At 43.1% G+C, this 18,036-nt stretch overlaps 1 protein-coding gene across 1 annotated transcript; it reads left to right on the forward strand.

Moving 5' to 3' along the window:
- The first annotated feature begins 370 nt into the window (after window positions 1-370).
- Window positions 371-16,320, forward strand: LOC121194630 (matrix-remodeling-associated protein 5-like). Its single transcript, XM_041057594.1, has 12 exons — window positions 371-435; window positions 984-1,210; window positions 1,389-1,518; window positions 3,223-3,464; window positions 4,132-4,283; window positions 5,052-8,578; window positions 9,775-9,916; window positions 10,620-10,755; window positions 11,168-12,373; window positions 12,517-12,724; window positions 13,612-13,833; window positions 14,080-16,320. Exons 2-12 carry the CDS (start codon window positions 1,023-1,025, stop codon window positions 16,180-16,182), a joined length of 8,256 nt encoding a protein of 2,751 aa, XP_040913528.1. The 5' UTR covers window positions 371-435; window positions 984-1,022; the 3' UTR covers window positions 16,183-16,320.
- The last annotated feature ends 1,716 nt before the right edge of the window (window positions 16,321-18,036 follow it).

Raw genomic sequence — 18,036 nt, forward strand, 5'->3', positions numbered from 1 at the left:
CACACATACACCCACACCCACACACACACACACATTCACACTGCGCCAGACGCGTTTGTAAATACTCCGCCTGCCGCTTCCAGCGCTACTTTTCATTCCAATCAGACGCACAAGAGGACCTGTTGGATGTTACTAAAAGTAGTTTTTTTGCTTAATTTTTTTGTCGTGCTACAAGTTGACAAAAGTGTTACTACTTTTTCTCGTTTTGCTTGTTCTCTTTAGTGACAACTGGTGACAACTTTTCTTTTTTGGGGTGGGGTGGGGTGGGGGGAATATCTCCCTCCAGGTTCAGCAGACTCGGATCTAATGAGCGAATAAACTGGTTAATTACATATCAAATTTCAGAAAAGCGCAGTTGGATTAAAATCAGCATTTGGCGGGCAAAATGAATAATTCCGTGAAATAACTCACTCCTCCGGACCAAAGGATTTCAAGGTACGTTCCTATCAACCATGACTATATGCATTACAGTAATCACGGAGGCTTCTTGCTACAGTGCTTAATTTATTTTTTATTTCAGCGTCAAGTTGAAAAGCGTCTCGCAGCCAACGCTCTACAGTTGGTTTGATGAATTTCAATGATTTAAGTGCATTTGTGCGCTTGTGTGAGATTAAAAGGGAGAGAGAGAAAGAGAGAGAGAGCGAGAACGGGAGAGTTTCTTTGAGGTCTAATTTTACGCATCTCCTTTATTCTCTCTTTATGATTGAATCCTTCTGCGCTTTTTGACATGTTCTTTGATTTATATTGTCATATGTGTGTCAATCAATCACCCCATCAGATATGTGTAGTTAGCAAAAAAGGTCTGTTTTGTTTGAGACAGGTGTAGTGTGTCAGTATGGCTCCAGAATGGCTCTAAGGATAGAGGGTGACATATGTTATACAGACTGCAAATCCCCTTGAGTCAAATTTGTGATTTGGGGCTGTATAAATAAAACTGACTTGCTCCTCTCTGTTATTCTTGACTTCCTTTTCCTCTTTGGCAGTGATTATCTCACTGTAGCTTCCCCTCTTGCTGAGTGAAGATGTATCGGAGTGTGTGTGTTCCTGCCACACTGCTGGCTCTCCTGGTGCTGACATTTGTGGTGCCCAGGGGCCAATCCTGTCCCAGGAGCTGTAACTGCTACCAGGCCAGCGAAGTCCACTGTACCTTTCGCTCCTTGCTCACTATACCTCCTGGCCTGCCTGCACACACGCGACGCATAAACTTAGGGTAGGAAAGACACACACACACACTTGAAAGTATGCATGCTTGCATGTAAACATACACAGATGAGAAGCCATAATCTACCTTTCTAACCTACCCACAGAGTTCAGTATCAATAATGATAATAATACATTTGTGGACTTGTTAATGTCTTAGTTTGACGATTCTGTTTCTGTGCTTCTAGGTTCAACAGCATCAGCAGGATCCATGACAGTTCACTGGCGGGGCTAAAGAGGGTGGAGCTCCTCATGCTCCACAGCAATGACCTGCACCATCTCCCAGATGCAATGTTCAAAGATATGAAATCACTGCAGGTAAACAGGAAAAGGAGCAACAACAACCCAAATTCTCCCTCTGGTCCTCTATATTAGAATTACAGAATCCAAAACAGAGAATCAACACCAGAAGATGATCAGCATTTTGTGGCACTGGAGCTAGAAAGTGATCTTACAGATACCTCTGCTTGTTCTTACTTACTTACAGTTCTTCATTATGGAACTACAGTAGACCTGTCTCTCAGGCAGCAAACATCAGCCAACAGTAAAAGTATCCTGAACTGTCCTTTTGCCAAACCAAACTACTGATGCTGGATTATAAATATATTACTGTTAATGTGGACAATAAACCTCATTTACCCTTTGAGCCTTTGGAGATGAAGGTTTTTGCAGAACACAGATGTGAAAATCAAACCTGGAGCAAGTCTTCATAGGGTTTACTTTAATCTCTCCAGCCTCAGGCAGGGAGGACCATGCAGGGGCTCCTGCACTATTTCAAATGTGCTTCACTGCAGAAAGCTCAGCTCTTAAACTTTCTACATGTGTAGTGCTTGTTGAAAACTACAAGCACTACATGTGTAGTGCTTGTAGTTTTCAAACGATTGAAAGCTCCCTAACGATGAGAGATGAAGGTACTTAAACTGTTTGACAAATTTTTAGTTTTGAACGTCATGAGTAATGTAGGGATCATCAAGATATATAGCATTTGTCAAAAGGGTTTGGTTCTGTTTAGAGAGGATGCGACGTAGACAAATGTGCCTAAACCTCACAGTCACACTATTAATAATAAATGGATTCATAAAAGGATCAATTTTACATTTGATCTGTGAAACTAGTATGCAAATTAACAGTTTACAAGGGTTCTGTTCACATTTTCAGCACATTTTTTCTAATTTCTGTACAACTAATGCAAAATTTATGCACCATCATTCACTTTCACTGCTCAGAGACAAGGAAACACACTGGACATTTTAGCAGCCACCTAAGGGCAGAGTTAGCAGTCCATGGGGAAGTGATATTACTCAACAAGCAATTGTTCCCTTCATCTCCCAGGCAGATGCTGATATATTTGCCATTGTGTGATAATAGGATCCATATTTCCATGTGCTGACATCGTCATGTGCTAGATCTGTCAGCAGCTGGAACTCTTCCAGCTAAGTAGCCTCCCTGGAGAGCAGATTTATCATAAGCCTCACAGAAACACAATTCCACAACCTGGTTTTCATGGTGTGCCTTCTTAAATTTTTGGTGTGTTCTCCACACATGACTAGAATAGCAATAGATCCCCTGGAGTCTTCTGCTAAGGATAAAGAGCTAAAATTCATATTTGAAAAGTTTAGGACCCCCACTGATAGAATATCCTTTTAGTTTTTCTCGCTCTGACCCCGTAAACTCTCAGCATGAATATATTATCTGGTTATATGCTTTGGGCTATTTTCTCCATTTTTACATGTGAGATGTTGAGAGGCACGAAATATTTCCTCATCTTTTTTATATTTACACAGGGTGTATTCAGTCTTTTTTGCTTACAAATAGTTTCTGTTATACAACTCTTCTTGTATTCTCATTCCAATTCTCTGCACATCATTTGTCATAAATTCAATTTACAAGCATGTGGTGTCCAGTGAAAGACTTATGACCGTAGCACAGACTCGGTTTCTTCATCAGCCTTGATGTCTGTTATTTGATTGCTCTACTAATCCTTCATTTCTTCCGCTCACTTCATTTCCTCCACCCCCGCAGATACTAAAGCTGAGCTATAACAAGCTGAGAGAGATCTCTTCATCTCTGACCTTCTCTGGCCTGACCTCACTGCTGCGTCTGTACTTGGATCACAACCTCCTCCAGCATATCCATCCACGAGCCCTGCTCCAGCTGCCTAGCCTCAGGCTGCTACGTCTGCAAGGGAACAGGCTGCATCAGCTGCACCCTCACACTCTGTGCACACTGTCCCTCCTTAATACATACTACTTCTCCACACTCAGGTGAGCTCTGATACTTAATGCACATAATGCAAAAAATCACTGTTGGGCAAGTTACTATATATTTGAAAGTTTAGTTTTGAAAGTAAGCAGATATTTTTGTACTCGTATCTCTGACAGTGAGAACGGCAAAGAATGTTAACTTAGCATTCAACTTAACATAACTCTGTTGTAAAGTCTGTTACTGCTGCATTGGACAAACCAACATTTTTGATCCAAAAATGGGGAGAAAAAAACACACACACACACACACACACACTCTCTCTGGAACTGAGCTGATTTACGATCAAGTGACTACAAAATATAGTTAAAATGGAAATAATGGAATAGTGGATTGACCCTTGTTGAAAACAAAAGGTTTCCACCTGGTTATTGGTATTTAAAGATGCACCAACTTTAGTCTCTACCCCTAAATCTTAATCTCTTAACCTTAGTCTCTTCACCTTCACTCGTACTCGTACTGCTGAGTATAAGCATAACTTGGGTCTGAACATGAAGGTGATGTTGATGATAAAAATGATGGATGATTTTCTTACCTCTAACCTGTCACCTCTCACTGATCACTTCCCATTCCCATGTCCTTTTCTCCATCCCTCTATGACTTTGATTCAACCTCTGTGTTCTCCCTCCCCTTCATCTCAATCTTTTCTTTGCTCTCTCTTTCCTTTAGACACCTAGACCTGTCCAACAACAGCCTAACCACACTGCCCAAAGACACCTTAGCAACAGCACCTCTGCTTGAGACTCTTGTGCTGCAGGACAATCCATGGAGTTGCGACTGTAGGATGAACTGGTTTCTCACATGGAGTCTGGCTCACCCAGGTTATTGTTATGCCTGAAATATTATTTCTTTTCACTTGTTTTCCCTTGTCTCACACATGGGAAGGCCACTGTTAAAGCAACATGTGGGTTGAATCAGTGAATAAGGGAGAGGAAAGAGATAAGCAAAGGTGAAAAGTAATACGGGGAATGGATTTAGAAACAGAAAACTCATTTGTTGATAATTTCACTGTACAAGCAGTCTAATGACTAAAATATATTATGTCAAATCCAGCCAGAAGATAGAAAGATTTGATAAGCTCCAGCTGATTTACGTTCAGATGCATCTGGTTTTGTTATCTTGATGCTTCTGACATCTCCCCACCTGCTTTTCATCACACATTGTTTCATCCCATTTTCTGTATCTCTTCCAGTCTGTCTTGTGGCTGTTATTGAGATGTGAAAGAAGGCTGGACCGTGAAATGTGTCTCATTGATATGCCAGACTTAACCTGCCATGACTAATCCATGATGACAGCATTGATGTGTGCAGGCAGCTGAAATATAGGCTAATGATTGCTCTGTTATAATGAAGTGATGCATTTTTCTGATTTATGAGTAGATGAAGAAACCGTACCTAATTAGTAAGAGATATAAAGGGTAATGAATGCTTAAAAAGAGCTGTGATGTCTAATATACGGCACAGCAAATATGTGCTGATAGCTGAATTGTGCACTAATATGTTTGCATAGTTGCTATGATGTTACACACAGTTGATATGACAGTTGAGACTTTAATAACATAATTTTCTCTGTCTCTCTCTTTCAATTAGGCTTAATGAAATGTCCCAGTGGCCCTCAGTGTCCAACTTGCGAGTCACCTATGTCCCTTCAAGGGCAGGGCTTGCTTGATCAGCCTGAACTATCGTGTACCTCACCTGTTATCCCGTCCGCAGGAAGAAACATACCTTTGGAAACCGAACTCAGTGAAATTCAATCAAGTGAGAGCTTCAGAGAGCCTTTAGGCAGCGCATCTGTGAGTCTGTCTGACCAACAAGGGAACAGCGTCGATCTGAGTTGCAACATCAGTCAGTCTTCGGACTCTCAGGATATTGCTCCTCCTCCAGATTTGTCCCTTTCCTCCTCGTCTCCTCTCCCTCTCGCTCTGTCGCTCTCCCTGGAGTGCCCTGTAGAGAGACATAGCTATGAGAAACTTTGGAGGATTCTGGCTTACTACAGTGAGACTGCAGTTCGCCTTGAGAGGGAAATCATGCTGAGTAAACCCCCGGCATTGGCCTACCGCTACAGGCAGGCAGCAGAGACAGACGGATATTATCACACTGGAGTGAAAGCTTCTGTTAAAGTCAGACCACAGTGGTTACTGCAGCCAGCTATAAGCATCCAACTTAACAGAGCGCAGTCTACTGGACACAAAGTTCGCCTTATATACTCAACAAGAGTTTCTGCTCATCCTGGCCCTACATCTTATCCCTCAACATCATCCCCTGCTTCTCACCCATGGGTTATGATTTCAACTAATCATACTACCACAACAATGGCAGCAGTATCAGGCAGTAAGGTGGAGCTCTCCTGCCCTCTTTTAAGTTCTGGCACCCCCAAAGTACAGTGGATTCTCCCAGATGGATCCAAGCTCATCTCCCCCTCCAACAGCCTGGATGGTAGGCTCCAGGCCTCAGCCTCTGGTTTACTTCTACAAAAAGCACAGGTGTCAGATGCTGGGATTTACTACTGTGTAGCCCAGGTTGGCAGAGAGGTAGATGTTCTCCCCCTGCGCTTGGTAGTGGAGGAATCCTCTGTCCCGCCCTCAGGAGAGCAAGTGGGACCTCCTGTCACCGGAACAGTTGGAGAGCCTGTCAGTCTGTCCTGCAAGGCATCTGCTTCACCAGAACCTCATATGAGTTGGGTGTTGCCAGATGGAAATATAATACGGTCTGGATTAGCTGTATCAGGTGGACTCACTATAAGACCAAATGGGAGTCTGTCTCTAGCTAACCCTTCTCTGAGGGATGCTGGTCATTACCGCTGCATCGCGGTCAACCGTTATGGTAGTGATTCTCTGTCAGTGCAGTTGGAATTAAAACCAAAACAACCCCCTCCACTTAGGACTTCATTTCCCAGAGGACCACAGTCAGCAGCTGGCCGGTCTACCAAGGTACGAGCCCCTTTACTACATCAATTGGAAGAAGGATCAGGGGTTGAAGAGGAAGAAGAAGAGAGAACTTTTGTTGGTAATGGGAAGCGTCCAAGGCCTCACCAACCTCCCCCTAACAGACGTTATCCAATTGGAAAACCCAGAAGACGTGGGCCTGCGAGAGAAGGCCCTTTGAGGAGAGGAGGAGGGCCTGTATCCTCCATTGACCAGAGAAGAAACCGCTTTGACAACAGACATAGACTCACTACAAACAAACAAAGATTAGACCCTCAGAAATGGGCTGACCTACTGGCTAAGATTCGTCAAAAAACTGCTCAGACTAATAACAGCCAACCCAACACAGCAGGAAAGCCCACAGCTGAACCGGTGGGAAGAGGCAAAGACAGAGAAACAGCAAGAAATAAGGGGGCGGATGATACCGAGAGAGGTAGAGCTGAGGAAGCAGGGGTGGAAGCAGAAACTGAAGGGTCCTCTGTGGATGACACTGTTCTACAACAGGAAGGCCTACAGCCCATCAGTCCCGTTCTCACAAAAATACAGACACACACAGAGACAAAAACAGACACAGAGACAGAGAGAGGGAATGAGAGGTCAACAGAAACTCAGATAGACATCGAGACCAAGACACATACACAGCCTCAGAATCCAGGTCCACAGACAGAGACAGTGACAAACCCAGAGATACAAAAAGAACCCGTTACATCTAAGCCAGTCTCTGGAACTAATGAAATTGTCACAGAACCATCTGAAGGAGGTGACAGAGGTGCAATCCCCAACCCATCTAGAACCAGGCCTCACAATCCCCGGCAGGGAGTTTTGCCTAATTTGGTTCCAAACTCTAGACCTCAAAGCCCTTGGAACTCTCGCAGGAGGATCGGACAGCAGAGACGAATCATCAAAAGGCCCAGAGTGCAACCTTTGACCCCACCCCGACTTCTTCCTGACCCTGTAAACCAGAGGTCACAAACCGCATCACCTGACACTGTCACAGAGAAAATGAATATGTTGTTGCTAGGGTCAACAACCACATCTCCAGTTATTTTGTTGACAAGGAATCACAGTATTGAGACTGCTCCAAATGATGTGACACTGAATCCTCTGTCCCACCCTGTTTCTTACACTCTTGGTATCTCCTCAGAATCTGCCTCCCCCTCATCGAGTCCCTCTGCCACCTCCTCCACCTCATTATCCCCCTCTCACACACAGACACATATAGACATGACTAACTCAGTCGACATCCCAGACACTGCAGAGTCCAACCTCTCCAACACAGCGACACCAGCACCCACACACTCTAATGTTGTGATCTCACAGGCACATGTGCCAGACGCACACGCCGGCACGCTCACACATGGCATACAGATACACACAAAAACACACACAGCCTTAGGAAAACATGTTGATAGTCCCCCAAGAGAGCACAGTGAGGAGCAGGAGAGGAATTTGTTGGTTGTACCTCTCTCTTCTGCTCACTCCTCAGTTGTGTCCTCCACAGTACCCACTCCTGCTATAGCTGCTACTGTAAAAATCTCAACTCCTTCAACCACTCTCAGGAGTACACCTTCTACTAGTTCTGCTGAAAGCACTACGATTAGTGAGGACGCACTTCCCACAACAACTACTCCTGTGACAACATATCCAGTCACATCTACTACAACTACTGTTATCATTCCAACATTTAGCTCCACCAGAAGTACTACAACTACTGCTACATCTTCTAGTACTACCACAGCTCCTATACTTACACCCACTGCTTCCACTACCACTTCCTCAACTAGCACTTCTACCACTACTTTTACTACTACTGCTTCTACAAGTACTAAAATCGCATTCAAAGATGCTCCCACAACTCTAAACCCTAAACCCACTACTACATCTACTACTACAACTACCACTTCTACTACTAGTACTAGAATGGCTGCAGCCAAAACCTCTCCAACCACTACTAGGGCATCTACTTCTAGTACACCTAGTACCACAACAATGACATCAACAAGTACAAGAGCATCATCTAGAGAGAGGCCAAGCATTGGCCAAGTTGATCCCCGAGGGAGGCCTGTTTCTGGGGCTCCAAACCAGAGTCGATCACCTCCTGACTGGAAGAACCCCGGAGCTAATTCTATTCCTGATTCACACAGCAGCAGGCCACACTTGTCCCCCTCCTCTTCGCTCCCTGTTGTCCCTGGGGTGAGTTCAGATTGATTCAAATAACATAATATAGCATTTTGCTGATACTTTTACCCAAAATGGGTTTTAGAGCAAACCCATAAATTGCAACAAGACAATGGCTAAAGTAGGACCACAATTTGTTCTTTATTTGTTAATTCAATTGCTACTTTATCTAATGTTTTATCATTTATTCATTCCTTGATTTCAGTCACTCATGCAATTAGTCATTTCTTTAAGTGCACTTTTAAATGTAGTTTGCAGTCCATGCATATACAACTATTCTTCTTTGTTGTCAGCTAAGGGAAACTCAAATTAACATTTCCTTTCTAAGCGAGTGCTGGCCCAGAAAATAACAACGCACACACACAGACACAAACACACACACTACACTCGATTGTGCAAGCCCTTGGGCAAAGGCTCAGCAGAAAACGCACAATATATCTGAAAATAGTCTAATCTGTATCCACATGACCTGCTATTAAACCTGAGGGATGTTTATGACAATTCTTCATGGATTTTTCCAGAGCTCTGCCAGAGTCCCTGTCAGATCTAAAGAAGAGATGAAAAACATACTGTATGTTTCATTAGCAACAACAGTTTGTGTTTTTAGAACCTAATCCCAAGAGATTTAAATAATCAATTGTTAATTAATTCTCATAGCTGTGTTGGCAAGTCACTGCAGACCAAACCACTGGTTCCACCAGCAATGAGTCATTCTAAATCTGGGATCACAGTAATGCTGTATTGAATTTGCGATCTCATTCCACAATCATGCTTAACATTTCAGCTAAAAACAAATAAATAAATAAAGTTACAAACTTTTCTAAAACATTTACTGTGGAATTTACATATTCATATCAGTATTGGTTTTTTTTTGTTTGTTTGTTTGTTGTTTAAAATAGCCATCAGTTTATCACACTTTTCTGATAAAGTTTTGGTATTTTGCTAGCAGACAATTCTCATTTTTTATTAATTGAGGCTATGCTGTACTTAGGTTGAGCTTCACTTGCAAGTTTCCAGTCACACACTGTTTAGTTGAAAAATTAAAACTCCAAGACCAACACAGTGCTGCAGCTTTGTAAAGCTGTAGAAATTTCATAAGTGGAGCCCTAATCTCAGATGTCATTTAATTAGAGCAATGTTTTAAAATTGTTATTCCTATTATTCATTTCATGATTTGTTGGAATAATCTGTTTTCTAACTTTTTTTTATAGACCCCAGCTGTGAGATCCAGACCAAGAATTGCGGACCCACACATCAGGACGGTGTCATTCCCTGCAGAGAGCACTGCAAATCTGGCTTGTGAAGCTCAAGGAGAGCCGAAACCCTCCATCACATGGACTAAGGTTGCCACAGGTACACGCATTGCGGATATGGACACATTGAGAATAGGCACAACTTTATATTTTCAAGGATTTGGTTTTATCTCCAGTTTACATTTGTTCAAGATATCCACTTGGAGGCCCATCAAATCTGGTTCAGTGACTGTAAAACCTCAGCAGAGTTTGGCAGATTACTCAGTAATCCTGTTCTCTGAAGCAGGCTCCAGGCATATATTTTTATTTATGCTGGGAAACACAAAAATCCTTGTTTTTCATCTGGAACTAAATTATGCATGTGAATATACCTAACATTTATATGGTTAAAAACTACAAGTCGTACATTTAAAACACAATGAATGTTTGAAAAGGAAGAGATTTGCAAGGAAATCAGTCTCAGCTTTAATATGTACTATAACGGAATGAACAGTTTACTCTGATGAAATAACCCATCAACACCCATCATTACGCACTGGCATGCATACAATAGGCTTTTCTCTAGCTTGCCATGTGGGAAAGACATATTGCAAGAAAGTAATGGAACATTTTGTGCACTGCATCACTGACTTTACTTCACACTGTGCCACTCGGCGTGTCCCTGTTCCTCCTTTCCTCTGTCTCTTACTCACTCTCTAACTTTCTTTCCCAATTTGTCTCTGTTTTCCCCACTCTGTCTGCTTACTGCTGCTCTCTCTTGCTGTCTGTCTGTCTCTCTGTCCTGCTTTTTTTCTCTCTCTCAGGAGCTGTGATGTCAGTCCACTCCAAGACTCAGCGTTTTGAGGTGCTGCCAAACGGCACCCTTGTAATCCAGAATATTCAACTGCAGGACAGGGGCACATACATCTGCAGTGCACACAGCTTCCTGGGTCGTGACAGGTGAGATTATGAATATTTATGAATTATATACCATTTAGTTCTAACAAACATAAGACACAATAATTACATGGGCCTAAGGCAAACTGCAGTTTAATTGCTAAGCATTATGTAGCTTGTGTTGGTATTTTTTTCCCAATGAATTTGCAAAAACAAATTCAACTTGTCAGGTGCAGACACAGCTACAAACCTACGTGATTTACCATTTTTAAGCAGCCTCAAGACATATGCAAATCTCTCTGTTTGAACTCTTTCTATAAAATTTGTGTGACCCAATATGTGTGTTAATTAATTATAGTGTTTCCTTAATGAATCACGACATCTGGTTTTCATTTGAAATGTATATTTGAAATGCTGAACATTTGTCTATTTTTTTGTATATTGAGCATGTGTGTGCTTTACTCTAACATGACAGGCTGTTAACTACCCTGGAAGTGTGGACCCGCCCCCCTCGGATGCAGCTGGCCAGTTACAGAGAAGCTACCATTCATCAGGGTGGAGAGCTGCTCTTGGAGTGCCAGGCGAATGGTGTCCCTGCCCCTCTGCTGTCTTGGGTTCTCCCTGATCGTTCTGTCATGACGTCTGCTGCCCCCTCCCCGAGCCGCATCTTTATGTACACAAATGGAACCCTTCATATCTCAGTAACTTTACCTAGTGACAGAGGAGTGTATCGCTGTGTGGCCTCCAACTCAGCAGGTGCTGCCAGTGTCTCTGTGCGTGTACACGTGTCCTCGTTGCCCCCAGTGATACATCAACCCAGAGAAGAACACCTGCTCTTGTCTCCAGGGAGGCCTGTTTATGCTTACTGCTCTGCCCGAGGTGCCCCACCACCAACTCTGCGCTGGCGAATCCCAGATGGGACCCTGGTTCGCCCATCCCAGTTTCTCCATGGCAACCTCTTTGTCTTGCCCAATGGGACACTTCATATTCGAAGAGTTGGGCCAAAGGACTCAGGGAGCTATGAGTGCACAGCTAGTAATGCTGTTGGAACTGACAAGAGAACAGTGAGGGTAGAAATTGAAGGGGGAGCAGAAGGAGGAAGAAGAGAAGGTGGAGCAGGAAAAGAAGAGTCAAAAGCAGTTGCTACTAAAAAAACGTCTCCTTCATATTCAGTCAATGAAGAAAGAACTTTGCCCACAAATCCATTCAACTCCCCGAAACTTTCCCCTCCATTGCACTCTGATAGATCCAGGACTTTGCCGCTCAGCCCGAGCTCTGCTCACTCCTCTTCTAACCCTCACCAACCCAGTTCCACAAACTCACCCCCTAAAATCAATAAAACAGTCACTTCCTCCCCCACACTCTTTACCAACATCAGCAAAACAAAACACTCCCCTCTCTCCACAGTGCCTGCAAATAACACCAAAGTCTCACCCAGTATTGTAAATGACACAAGAGTTACTTCTTCTTCTTCCCCCTCTGACAAAAGCAGAGCCTCAGCTGTTTTGCATCCTATGCCCATCTCCCCTTTCAGCAAAGCCCGTATTGTCTTTACATCACCCTCCTCTACAACTGTCCACTATGGGGGGATTTTGCAGCTCCACTGCTCTGTAACTGGCAACCCAACTCCCATCATCATTTGGAGGACCCCTAACAGGAAACTGGTGGACATGCATTTCAGGTACAGGGGATGTGGGTTTTTGTAAGAAGAAGAGATCACTTAAATTTTGTTGATTGTAAAATTATATTTTGTGGTAATTCAGTTTGTTCAGTGTCTTATTCTATATGTCTGTTTTTTTGTTGTTGTCTGTGTTTGAATTAAAGTTTTGACCGTCGCCTGAAGGTGCATCCTAATGGTACCCTGACGGCTCAGGCAGTAACAGAGAAAGATGCCGGAGACTACCTTTGTATTGCACGCAACAAGGTTGCAGATGATTATCGCCTCCTGCGTGTGTCTGTGGCTACCAAGCCTGCCAAGATCGAGCCAAAACAAGCACTCAATCAGATGGTGTCGCTCGGTAAGCCGCTGAAGGTGAGCTGAATAAAAGTAATAGTACTTGCTTCTCTGCCTTGCTCCTAATAATGATGCTTTTTTAAATTAAACACATACCAGCAATTATTTAGTAAATGTAGTACAAAGATATTAATGCCTTCAATTAATACACATGAGGTGCTTTTGATCAACATGTTTGAATGATTCTCTGAATGATTAATGGCATTTTTACACACTTTTTGCCCATTTTATTGGCATTTTGGTTTGTGCCGCTGAGGTTTGTTTTATGGTGAATCATATATGATATCACACACATATTCTGCCCCATTGTTGGAAAATTGCACCAAACCTAGCAGAGGAAAGGTGAGGGAGTTTTTCTCCAAATTGTCTGTCTTCCAAACCTCCACTGTTTATACTCTATTTTTTGTTCAGGCAGTGGTGGGTGTTGGGTGTCCTCTGCCTCTGGGTATGTTGCCAAAAACTTCCACTGCTTCAAGCTGTGGAAGTTTTTGGCAAGTTTTTGGTTGTTATTGATCAAAAAGGGCTTCATATGGTTTTACTCAAAAAGAAAAAGACCTGCCAGGTCATAGGCTGTTATGAATCATCTACAACGGCCTTCAGGGGATAGTACTTTACTCATAAATATTTATCACAAAGAATGTCAAGTGGGGTGAAATTCTGGACAGGGAAAATTTTCATTTTTTATTTCATTTAAACTTTTATAAGCTTTTAATTTGTATTTTGTGAATGCTTCAAAATTTCTGGTGGCTTACTGGTAAGGACCTAGATATATCTTTAAATACACAGTAGAGTATGTATTACTTATTATGAACGGAAGACGTTGTGGTTTCCCAACAGCTTTCATCTCAGTAAAAGACACAAAAACTAAGATAGCATCACTGGTACATTGATCCTGTTCCCTGCAGGTGGACTGCCAGGCATCAGGGCTGCCTGACCCAGCTGTTCGTTGGAGTTTACCAGATGGAACCGTGGTGAACAGTGTGTTGCAAGGGGAAGACAGAGGCGGGCGAGCACGGAGGCTAACTGTGTTTGACAATGGGACGTTACTGGTTCCAGCGGTGGGTATGGGAGAAGAAGGGGAATATACGTGTTATGCTGAAAATCAAGGTGGTCAAGACACAATGAGGGTAAGAAAAACACTTCTACCAGGAGATGACCTCAGTATTTTCTTTTATCTTATTTTAGGTATATGGCTTCAATTAAAATGTGGTTATATAAATTCATCAATTTAATTATACTTTAATTACTACTTTGACGGATTTATTGCTTTATTCGTTTACTGGCTTTGTCAATATGAATTTCGTCTTAAGCAACATTTTAAGCATTGAAATAGAAATACTTATTAATTCTGTCATTTTTTTCATTCCCCTAAGGTCAAAGTGAAGGTCATGATGACAAGTCCACCAACCTTCACAGATGACAGAAGCTACCAGATCATTAAAGTACGTCAGGGAGCAACCGCCACAATTCGCTGCCAGGCCACAGGAGACCCTGCCCCAACAGTGACGTGGTTCTCCCCAGGCCGGCGCATCATCCCACAAAGTTTGGGCTCTGGTTATTATTCTGAGAGGATTGTGGTGGTTGCGGATGGAACTCTGGAGGTGCGTCTGGCCCAAAAGGTTGACACAGGAAACTATACATGTCGAGCAAGCAACTCAGCTGGGGAGAGGAGCATGGTGGTGGGTCTGGAGGTGGAGGCTTCAAACCATGGAATGAGTGGCCAGGTGGGAGGAAGAAGTACAAACAATGGGCCTGGTAGTAGTAGATCAGAAGGGAACAACATAAATAATGCAAGAATAACTCAGTATGGATTTACCAATGGAGCCTCAAGCAAACTGAGCAGCAATAACAGTGGCAGTAATGGCTATAGTGATAATAATAGCAGGATAACAAACACTGAACCAAACACTGGCATTTACACAGCAACCAGTGGCTCTAATCCTGCCCTTAGGAGTGATAGTCGAACTGGATTCAAAAGACCTGTCAGTGGGATTACAACACAACTTGGTAGCAGTGTAATCAGTATTGGGGTAGGCGGGGCGGGCAATATAGGCATCAAAGCAGACAACACTGGAATAAATAGATATGGACCTGGCATTGTGAGTAGCAGTAGTAATAGTGTGAGTAACAGTCACAGCACAGTTAGAGGAGAAAGTGTTGAAAAGAATCCTGGGACTAATAATAATGAAGTCATAGCAGGAAGGGCTAGTAATGATGCTATCACCAGTAGAGATGGTGGCAGGACAAGTGGTGTTACTAGAAATGTTGGCATTAGCAGTAGTGTGTCTATTGGTGACAGCAGGAGCAGAGGTGGTATAGCTGCTAATAACACAGGTACTAAAAACTCTGCTAACACAGTTGTGGGTGTGGCAACGACAGCGAAGCAGCGAGCAGTGAAAGGCCAAACTGTTCTTTTGCCATGCCCCTCCCAAGGCTCCCCTCCCCCTCGTCTGGCCTGGCTTCTGCCTGGAAACGGCGTGTTGCCAGCTCCTTACTATGGCAGTCGGCTCACTGTGCACCGAAACGGCTCCTTGGAGCTGCGAGGTGTGCGGGCAAGCGATGCTGGGACCTTGGTTTGTGTAGTGAGAGGTGATAGAGGAGAGACGAGGATACACGTGGAGCTGGAGGTCGCTGAGCCACAGAAAGAGTCCAGATCTCCACACAGGGGACCACCTGTGGAGAAAAGTCCTGGTTTGATTGAGGCACCTCAGTCCGGAACCTCATTGGATTCAGCTCGGTCCTTAAGCACAGTGTCCCCTGAGAGGCTTCATCCAAGAATCCCGGTTTCTCAAAAGCCTCAGCAGAGGGGCTTGAGTTTACCTGCATCACCTCACCCCATTGGCCCTCCGCCTCGCTCAAATGGCCATGTCTCACAGCCAGTGGTGAGCACCAGAACAGCCTCCTTGGTGAGCATCATTAACGGAGAGACCCTTCGCCTGCCTTGCCCTGCTCCACAAACCCTAGGATACACCCAGGGCTCTCTCTCGTGGACCATGCCCAGCGGCAAAGTGCTTTCCCGGGGTGAGAGTGGTGAGTCAGGTCGTTACTCAGTCCAAGAAGATGGAACCCTAACAGTGCAACAGGCCTCTGTGTTCGACCGAGGCACCTACACTTGCAGGTCCACCAGTTACGACTCCTCCTCAGTTTCAGTCGTCACGGTTCCTGTCATTGTCGTCGCTTATCCACCACGTATCACAAAAGGCCCCTCCCCTGTGACCTACACACGGCCAGGAGTCGCTGTGGAGCTGCCCTGCCTGACCATAGCAACACCTCGGGCAACAGTGACCTGGGAAACACCAGACCTGACACAGCTGAGGGTGATGGGTCAGGCTCGTATCTATGGCAACCGCTACCTTAATCCTCAGGGTTCCTTGGTGATACAGAACCCGACAAGTAGGGATACTGGGTTTTACAGATGCACCGCCAAAAATGTAATAGGAGTGGACACCAAGGCGACCTATCTGCATGTTATATAATGAGGTCAAGCAAACACACTCACACAAACATGCAGTAGAAAGACAGAGACTCCACCAGTCTTCTGTGCTGGTGAATGAACTCCTCTGCTGTTAACACAATGTGCCCCTCATGCCCAAAGGAACTGCAAGGCTCCGTGCAGGAGATACTGTTGAATCTCAGAACAGACTTTACTTATATACAGTATATGTCTCATGTATGTATTTTTTAAGGTATGGCTTTCCAATACTGTATTGTTGTTGCCAGATTCTCTGCAGATTCAGAGTCACGCCTTTGTCTCTGCAAGAACAATGCGTGTTTAAAGAGGATTGTTTTATGTAGCTGATGGTACACACTTAACCTGTTCTGCTTTCTCTGTCTATCAGCCTTAATAACATTTTGAAATGGTGCTCAAGTTACCTGTAAGTTGAAGTGAAATAAAGTGCACAACAGAGCTAAGATGTAATGAAAAAAAGGTAACTAGTCACATCTGTAACTGTTTAAGAGGAAAGACATTTCATCAACTAATATATTTTTTTTTCAACATTGGTTTAGTTTTCCTGCCTTGTGTTAAAATTTAGGATCAGACGACATAGACAAAATTAATATCACAACAATCCAAAAACATTACTTTTACATCTGTGTATAAACTACTAGCATCTTGATCATGTCAAAACCCTGCAGCTTTCAAGATTTTAAGCCCTGTGAAGGATTATGAAATCATTCTTTCATTTTGCACAGTCTCAGATTTAATAACTATACTCAATATAACAAACTATAAAACAAAGGTGCTTTACTTTATTACTTTACTACGCATTTGTACACTAACATTGAACATCTTTGTAATATACAATACTATGTTTCACTGAGTCACTGACACACCACACATCATCACACGAAGGGGCTGTGTATAAACAATGTCACATAATATAATCCTCTTTAATCTTGGTGTGTATTTATAAAATATTCTTTTTTTTTTTTTCAAATGTTGAAAATTGGAACTTCGTTCACAAAAATACACTTGGGTTAATATTTCAGCTTAATATTATCAACTATTGAAATGCTTTTTGCATTTTTTTATTTATAAACTACATATGAAATGGTTGGATTTATATTTATTATAATGTATGTCTGACGCCTCACTAGCCATCATGAATGCTTGCTATGTTTTTAACTGCTTCATTTTATAAATAAAAATGGAAAAGTAACTGAAAGTGTTTGCTCCACAAAATGTCAACAGCTGAAGCACAGTTTTGTTCAGAAATGCAGTATGGATTGAGAGTGTGTGCTTGTGTGAGTGTGTGTATGAAGTCAGTGCAAGAAAAGAAAACACCTAGTGGGAGTGCAAGACTGAGGAAGGAAACTTTTCCTCGAGTATATTATGAGAACAGAAACTCTTTATCCCCTTCTCAGCTGTCAAACCAGGAAATAGGGACTTAACTGTAGATGAGACACATGTTGATGACATCATATTCCTCTCCCTGGGAAATGCAATAAAACTAACAGCAGCCTTCAGAGCTAACTCCTCACACCACCCTGTGCTCACACCTGCCAAGTGCTGTTGACACTGTGAATCCACCAAATAGCTATACTTGAAATTATACACTATGAGCAGTGCACCTTGATGGGACATTGCTTAGCCATTAGCATGAAAGAAAATAATGTCAGCTACTGTGAATGATACAGGGTGTGCACTGATGGATGACAAGCAAAATACCGCTGTCGAACTGCCAATGCCAAAGCATTAGAAATATCTGGGAACAACGCTGCACCGAAGGATTTTATCACTGGATGTTTTTGTTTTCTGAGCCGTCAGCAGAGCCATCACACTGTGTATACTGTAAACCACAACTTTTAGACGGTTTTTACTTTTCCCT

The sequence above is a fragment of the Toxotes jaculatrix genome, chromosome 15 (genome assembly GCF_017976425.1).
Source record: "Toxotes jaculatrix isolate fToxJac2 chromosome 15, fToxJac2.pri, whole genome shotgun sequence".
In the NCBI taxonomy this organism is placed as follows: domain Eukaryota; kingdom Metazoa; phylum Chordata; class Actinopteri; family Toxotidae; genus Toxotes; species Toxotes jaculatrix.

What these genes read in the sequence shown, in the direction of transcription:
- LOC121194630 (XM_041057594.1), top strand. Translation starts at nt 1,023, where the DNA reads ATGTATCGGAGTGTGTGTGTTCCTGCCACACTGCTGGCTCTCCTGGTG. An exon ending in AGCTTCCTGGGTCGTGACAG is followed by an intron (nt 10,756 to 11,167) that starts GTGAGATTATGA and finishes CTAACATGACAG; the next exon opens with GCTGTTAACTACCCTGGAAG. An exon ending in CTGGTGGACATGCATTTCAG is followed by an intron (nt 12,374 to 12,516) that starts GTACAGGGGATG and finishes TTTGAATTAAAG; the next exon opens with TTTTGACCGTCGCCTGAAGG.